Source organism: Rutidosis leptorrhynchoides, chromosome 3 (genome assembly GCF_046630445.1).
Source record: "Rutidosis leptorrhynchoides isolate AG116_Rl617_1_P2 chromosome 3, CSIRO_AGI_Rlap_v1, whole genome shotgun sequence".
NCBI classification, from domain to species: domain Eukaryota; kingdom Viridiplantae; phylum Streptophyta; class Magnoliopsida; order Asterales; family Asteraceae; genus Rutidosis; species Rutidosis leptorrhynchoides.
Genome location: NC_092335.1, coordinates 611,397,898 through 611,406,415, shown reverse-complemented (window position 1 = coordinate 611,406,415; position 8,518 = coordinate 611,397,898). Strand labels below are relative to the sequence as shown.

The 8,518-nt window shown below is 33.7% G+C and overlaps 1 protein-coding gene across 1 annotated transcript; it reads left to right on the top strand.

The window, feature by feature from the left end:
* The first annotated feature begins 509 nt into the window (after window positions 1–509).
* On the top strand, window positions 510–3,308 carry LOC139898880 (G-type lectin S-receptor-like serine/threonine-protein kinase At1g34300). The gene has a single exon (XM_071881679.1). The coding sequence runs from the start codon at window positions 588–590 to the stop codon at window positions 3,078–3,080; it is 2,493 nt and encodes an 830-aa protein (XP_071737780.1). The 5' UTR covers window positions 510–587; the 3' UTR covers window positions 3,081–3,308.
* The last annotated feature ends 5,210 nt before the right edge of the window (window positions 3,309–8,518 follow it).

The window sequence follows — 8,518 nt, the reverse complement described above, 5'->3', positions numbered from 1 at the left end:
CAACCAGAATTTTAAACCTTCGTAGAAAAAATTGGTTGACGTATTCAAAGTAGTTCAACACTTACCTCTATTAAACCTTTGACTTGAATTGTATACGTCTTGATTTATTTTCTAGTCAGTGTTTTACAACATATTCTAAATATAATTTATCAAAAGTATATTTGGAATCTTTGATGACATAATTCAGACCAGGGCCATTTATTCTGTAATAATAAATTAATAATCAATATATAATTAAGATGACATATTTCTGAAACTATGGTTTCTCCACCAATCATCTCCGGCTTACAATCAAGTATAATATGTTTCTAAATGAACCGCCATTCATGCCTTTTCCATTTCAACAGGCCGGTTCTTAAAAAGACTTATAACTAACCATATTTAGTTATCAATTTTAACAAGACTAAAAGTATAAGGACCAAATATGTAACATTTCAGATTTTTTCAACAAAAAAAAAAAAAAAAGTCAACGTCTACTCATGTTCGTTCGAACTATAGTCAATTCGTGTCTTTGTTTCTCTCCTCAAACTCAAACTCCCCCACAAATTCATCATCTTAACAATGTTCATCACCTAATTACAACAACAATGATCACCTTAATTTTATTACTTTTCATCGCCGCCGCCGCCACCACCGTCGCCGGCGACGATATCCTCCCAGGTCAGTCACTTTCCGCCGCAAACCCATCATCAAAATGGTCATCTCCCAACAACACTTTCTCATTCAGTTTCATCCCCAATTCGCAACCCCAACAAAACACATTCTACGCCGCCGTTACTTACAACGGAATCCCCATCTGGATCGCCGGCGGCGACTCCGCCGTCGCCGATTCCACCGCCACTCTTACCCTCCTTTCCGACGGCAACTTACGACTAGTCAACGGGTCAACAAATCATATCGTATGGCAATCAAACACTGCTAACCGAGGTATCACTAAAGCTTCGTTAGATGATACAGGTAACTTTGTTTTGAAAAACGACACCGTTTCATCAATTTGGGCTACTTTTGATAACCCTACTGATACTATAGTTCCAGGACAAAATTTCACAACTGGTAATGTTTTAACTTCTGGGTTGTATTCTTTAAAGTTGATGAATAGTGGGAATTTAACATTAAGATGGAATGATTCTATTGTTTATTGGACTTTAGGGTTAAATTCATCTGTTAATACTAATTTGACTTCACCAACTTTAGGGTTACAATCAATTGGTATTTTATCATTATCGGATCCTAATTTACCTACTTCTGTAATAATGGCTTATAGTAGTGATTATGCTGAAGGCCCTGATATATTTAGGTTTACTAAATTGGATAATGATGGTAATTTAAGGATTTATAGTTCATCTTCAGCTGGTAGTCAAAATGTGAGATGGGCTGCTGTTAGTGATCAATGTCAAGTTTTTGGTTATTGTGGGAATTTAGGTATTTGTAGTTATAATGGTTCGAACCCCGTTTGCGGTTGTCCGTCGCAGAATTTTGAACCGGTTGACGTTCGGGATACGAGACAAGGATGTAAACGGAAGGTTGAGATCGAGAATTGTCCTGGTAACGCGACTATGTTGGAGTTGGATAATGCGAAGTTTTTGACTTACCCGCCCGAATTGTCTTCGCAAGTGTTTTTTATAGGGATTTCGGCTTGTAGATTGAATTGTCTTGTTAGTGGTTCGTGTATTGCATCTACATCGTTATCAGATGGGACGGGGTTGTGTTATTTGAAGGTGCCGAGTTTTGTGAGCGGGTATCAATCGCCTGCGCTTCCAAGCACGTCGTATTTGAAAGTTTGTGGGCCCGTGAGTTTGAATCCAACGGTTGGTTCTAATAAGAGTACACGATGGAAGCTTAGGCCGTGGATAGTGGTGGTTGTGGTGTTGGCTACGCTTTTCGGTTTGGTTATTGGTGAAATTGGTTTATGGTATTGGTGTTGTAGGAATAGTCCAAAACTTGGTGTTATGTCGGCTCAATATGCACTACTTGAGTACGCTTCGGGTGCCCCAGTTCAGTTTTCGTACAAGGATCTTCAACGGGCTACGAAGGGGTTTAAGGATAAGCTTGGATCGGGTGGGTTCGGGGCGGTATATAAAGGGATTCTTGCTAACCGAACGACAGCGGCGGTTAAACAATTGGAAGGGATCGAACAAGGAGAGAAACAGTTTCGTATGGAGGTTGCAACGATTAGTAGTACGCACCATTTGAATCTGGTGCGGTTGATTGGTTTTTGTTCTGAGGGTCGGCATCGGCTTTTAGTGTATGAGTTTATGAAAAATAGTTCTCTCGATACGTTTTTATTCGCTCCCGAAGAACAATTACAATCTGGAAAATTGTTGAATTGGGAGTGTAGATTCAATATTGCGCTTGGAACGGCTAAAGGGATCACGTATCTACACGAAGAATGTCGAGATTGTATCGTTCATTGTGATATAAAACCCGAAAATATTCTTTTAGATGAGAATTACAATGCGAAAGTGTCAGATTTCGGGCTTGCCAAATTGGTAAACCCTAAAGACCATAGATACCGAACGTTAACGAGCGTTAGAGGGACACGAGGGTATTTGGCTCCCGAATGGCTTGCGAATCTCCCGATAACGTCAAAATCAGATGTGTATAGTTACGGAATGGTGTTGTTAGAGATTGTATGCGGAAGGCGGAATTTTGAAGTGTCGGAAAAAACCAATAGGAAAAAGTTTTCGGTTTGGGCGTATGAAGAGTTCGATAAGGGAAACATTGAAGCAATTATCGACAACAAGGTTCGAAACCATGAACAAATGGATATGGAGCAAGTTCGACGAGTGATTCAGGTGAGTTTTTGGTGTATTCAAGAACAACCGTCGCAAAGACCGATGATGGGAAAAGTGGTTCAGATGTTAGAAGGTGTGACTGAGATCGAGAAGCCACCGGCTCCAAAGGTTAGCCCCGGTACTATTGATGGTTCGGTTGCAGGGAGTAGTATGAATATGACTAGTACAAGTGTGTCTACTTTTGCACCGTCGTCTTCACTTCAAACTCCAAAAGGGTCGTCGTTTGCTTCTGGGATGAACGTTGAACGGGTGTCGTCGTCCTTGTTACACTCGGATTCAGTGTGAAATAATCGGGCTCGAGTTGGCTTATTTGGAGTCAGAATATGATGTATTGTAAAAGCATGTATGTGATGTTTAGAAAAGAAATTTGTGTATGTATTGTTGTTATTGGGAGGTGATAAAATTTTAGAAATATATCAGTAATGTTACATATTGGTACTCCTATTATTGTATGTGCAATGTGAAATAGCATGCTCAACCTAGTAACATATATAACTTATCAAGGTTCCTTTAATCTCAACTTTATATAATGATGTTAGTTATTCTTTTATTTTATTTTGTGTCCATGTTAACGTGTTATGTAATTGAAATTTAGTTTTGTATGATGAAGCTAGGTGCGATTTAGATAGCATTTGCTGCAAAATTGCAACCTTGTACAAATCAATGAAAGTAGGAAAATGTTACAAAAATGAACACGTTCCAATTTCATTGTCATTGAAATAGAAAATAGAATATTACACATATGTCATCTACCATAAATAAAAAATATTATAATCAATCATTCACTTATGATTGCAAATTGTGATATCATTTTTCTAATTATTTAGTGTTCAAAATAAAAAATAAATTACTGTATTACGGAGTATTAAACTTGAAGATGTTAACGTTTCTTCTACCACATTACTATTACTTAGTTAAGTAGTAACAGACTTATTGATAATGATAATTCCATCATATTTTTTTATTCAGAGAATAATATTCATTACAAGATTGTAATGTACAAATAAATAATATAATTAATGGTATATATAATACATATAAAAGAAAAAATCACGCTGTGGTTCCTGTGTTATGTTCAAAAAAGCTAACGGGGTCTTGAAGATTTTTTTTACTTGAAAAATACTCGTTGAGTTCAATAGTTGTACGGAGAGTCCAATTGATTAATAGACGTTAAAAATATGGTTAAACTCCCTCATATGCTACTTGGTGTAAAACTCTTTCGCGGAAAGTGAATGTGTTCATGTGGCGGCTTAATGTGAATCAGCTTTCTACTAAGCATAATCTGAGTGCTAGTGGTCTTGAGATTGAGTCTGTTGGATGTCCAAGGTATTTGTACCAAATTGAGACGTTAGATCACGTTTTCTTTGGTTGTAACTCCATTGATATTTGGTATAAGGTGTGGATTTGGTTGGATTGTGATATGCCTTCATTTTCTTCATGACCCGAGTGGAAGATTTGGTTTAAAGTTTTGAATGGTTCGAACATCACATGAGATGAATTATAGGTGGTCACTTTTGCTGCTTTATGGATGATTATGAGACATCCCAACGGAATTTTACGTAATATAGTTTGCTGAGACAGAGTATTTTATTTATTCTATTCGTCTTTCTTCGCATTCTTGGCTCAAATTTAGAAGCCAAAGGATAGTCTTAAAATTCTTGGCTCATTTATCCGTTGTATTTTGCTGGTTCTAGCTCCATGTTAGTTCCCGTTTTTATAATAAATTTTCTCAATGTTCAAAAAATTATATAATATATAAATATTGTTAGATAAAAAAAAGTATAATGAAACATATACACATAATTATATCACATATGAAATGCCTAAAATATGAGCGTTTTTATCAGTATAATTTATTTTAAATGTATATATTACATTGTTTATAAAGTATGTTAAATATAATTGCTACCAACACACTTAATCGCAAATAGTACTCGTTGCCTTAGATGTAGGGACTCGCAATGTGCTTTGCAAACGTGGAAGCGAGTTCGAGCCTAATTCGTGTCAAGAATTTGCACGTCTTACCACAACGAGATTAGTAGTGATGATCTAGGATGATAATTCAAAGTAGTCTTGAATTTTTTTCAAAATTGATTATATTTTAATAGCATTTTAGTAGTTGTTTACCTTTAAAAAATTATAAATTTTATAATTATATGAGATACTATTATTAAATTTGGTGGTGTCCTTGATAATTTGAAGTCCATTTTGTGAAAAGGATTTCAAACTAGTGGTGTCACCACTGATTATAAAGTAACTTGGGATTTGTTTCATTGTCGTCACTCTGTTGGTGGAGGTATTTCAAATGCATCCGAATCTTACGAGGTAAGTTAGGTGAATTTCTATCGAAAACACGAGTTTCTATGTCCGCCGAGCTACACCTTTGAAAAGTAGATATATGAATTATAACTAACTCAATCCGTCTCAAATTAATTTTTTTTTTGAACTGCAAATATAATATAAAGAGGCTAGCAAGAAGCTAAAGCCAAAAACAAGACATTACAAAGGAGAGATTAACCAAAAATTCCAATCATAGACTAATCTACATCTAGAATGCAACCAAGAAAACGAATGTTGTCAAAACGTTCACAAATCTTGATCTGGCTTTGCCAAATATAGTGTTGTTCCGTAATCTCCAAATCCACCATAGCGTGGCAGAGACAATGCAATGTAGTCGAATCTTGCTAGAGGAAGAAGCCGACCGTTGATCCATCCAATCGAACAAATCAATAACCGAGTCAAAATGAGGCCAATAAAGATTACACCAAATCCAGATACGTTGCCAAATAGGAGATATAGAGTTGCAAGACAAGAAAAAATGATCTATAGACTCGCATCCCACTCCACAAAGAGGAAAAATGATAGAAACTTCTTAAATTCCTCGAGTTACCAGATTTATCCGAGTAGGAAGACTATCAAGAAGAAGCTTCCAGATAAAAACGTTTACCTTAATCGGGATCTGTTTGGCCCATATGGTGCTGCGGTAGGCATTAGGCAAAAAAAAATTCATCAAGATGTTTCCTGGTACAACTAACTGAAAAACAACCATCATTATCCAATGGCCAAACCCAACTGTCGTGACGATCACAAATAATGACATTAGTCACGGTCTCCTGAAGAGTAGCAAGATTACATGAAATGGGTGGATGTAATGACCCGGATTTTTTCGCTAATATATTGAAGATTAATATTTACATAATTAATGTTTCCAACATGTTAAGCAATCAAACTCATTAAGAATTGGTTATTTGCAATGAATTTTATACAAACGTTTGGCCACCCAGTTTGTCTGACGATTCATGAACATCATAAATTGAAATAATTATATAATGATGTATATATATATATATATATATATATATATATATATATATATATATATATATATACATATATACTTATGATTTGTTAAAATGATATTTAAGTATCTCATTATATATAATAACAATTGGTTATATACATAAAATGAGATTACTAACTTAAAGACTTCAAGACTATATACATTTATATAACGATTAACGTTGTAATAACTTCTAAATTAAAATGTATGTATATGTATTGTATTAATATGTATTAATACACTTTTGAAAGACTTAATAATATATATCAATATATTTATACTCAATAAAGATAGCTTTACTCATTTTCTCATTCAATTTTATCAAGAATCCTATTCGTATTCATACGGTATTTATACCCGTATCATACCCAGCTTCTATATGTATTTACGATGGGTATATACATACCAAATCATTGATCTTAGCAGCCCTCAATCAGTTGTGAGACATGTATAAACATGATGTAGACTTGTGGGAACCATAGCTTGGAAACTAGTATGACTAAATGCATAAAATTACAAACCATGGAGTCATGTTGTTGCCCCCATTTTGATGCCAACATGTAGGATAAATAACCATCCATTTCATTCCAATTAACTACATAATTTTACTCTCTAAACACATACTCAAACACTCTCTCAAACCTCCATTCAATTCAGCAAGTATTGGTCTCATAATCCAAGTTATAATCATCATAACAAAGCTTGATCAAGAACACTTCAAGAATTCCAAGCCATCAAGGGTATCTTTGAACTCAAGATATTCTCCTTATTTATCCAGAAACTTTACTCATTTGATTTGAGGTAGTAACCTTATTCATAATCTTATTAGATTCGTATTCATATAGCTATCTTATTTTGAGTTATAACTAATAACAACAAGAACATAGTTTAGATTATTTCTAAACTTGTTTGCAAATAAACTTAATCCTTCTAACTTGACTTTTAAAACACTTCAACACATGTATTATGATAGTATGTCAAGCTAACATAAGGATATAAAACTTGTAAACACGAAGAACACCTTAAAATCGAATATACGCCGTCTTAGTCGAACGGGGGCTGTTTTGGGTTTGATTTTAAAAACCTATCTTAAACTTTGAATTAAAAGATTTCCTTTGGTGAAAAATCTTATTTTATATGGATATGAAATATATCCAAAATCCATGGTTAAACTCTAATTGGAAGTATGTTTTTCAAAAGAGTCATCAAGATGTCGTTCTTACGACGGATATGACTATCTTCTTGTATTTGACACCTAAGCTGTATTTTAGACTATAAACATATAATTTTTCTGTTTATATTAATAAATAATGGTTCGATACAAAACCATGGCAAGTCGAATCACTCAAAACGGATTTGTAACGAAGAAATTATGGGTAAAACAAAATTGGATATTTTTGTTTGTTTTTAGCTACGGTTTTGATTAATAAAAATGGATGCTAACCTTATCCTAGCTAACTTACCTTGTATCCTACATGTATTTATACATGTCTTGTTCCCGAACTTATGGAAATACAATTTATAATAGTCGTGATTAAGTTCTACGACAATATATTATAGTCTTAATAAAGATCGTAAGGCACCAAATATATATATGACTTGATCACCGTGGATTCGTATACAAAGTTTTGACATATCATTTTGACTTCTTCTATATATATTATTGGAACGAACTATTAGACACCATTGGCAGTAATCTCGAGTTAGCTGTGGGTCTACGTGGATTCCAAAATATTATATACTTTGAGTTGTGATCGAGCCTGAGACATGTATACAATAGGTCGCGGATTGCTTCAGACAATATACATATTATGGGTCTTATTATATTAATATAATATATTATAGTGTTAGTGAATTCTAACATAATATACGCATTTATATTTATATATATATTTATACTGTTGGACTATTGGACTACGAACGATAGACTACTAACAATGGACAATTAAAATTATCACAAGTATCATAAGTATGGAATATTAATTATATATATATATATATATATATATATATATATATATATATATATATATATATATATATATATATATATATATATATATATATATATCTTGACACAAAAATATTATTATTAGGTTCGTGAATTTGTCAAAAGGCCAAGTCTTATCACCATCTATTCGAAAATCATCACAAGTGAGTTATAGTCCCATTTTTACTATCTAAATTATTTTGGGATGACAATACATGCAAAATTTATAAATGTTTTACAAAATAAGCACAAGTTCATGGAACTACATTCTACGATTGTTTTGTTATACCAGATATCTGTACTTATTATTATTATGCTTGGTAACCTAAGAATTAGTGAAAAAAACTAATTGACGCAAATCCTAAAGGTAGATCTACGGGCACCAACCACCCC

Coding starts and splice junctions, on each gene's coding strand:
- LOC139898880 (XM_071881679.1), top strand. CDS start 588: ATGATCACCTTAATTTTATTACTTTTCATCGCCGCCGCCGCCACCACC.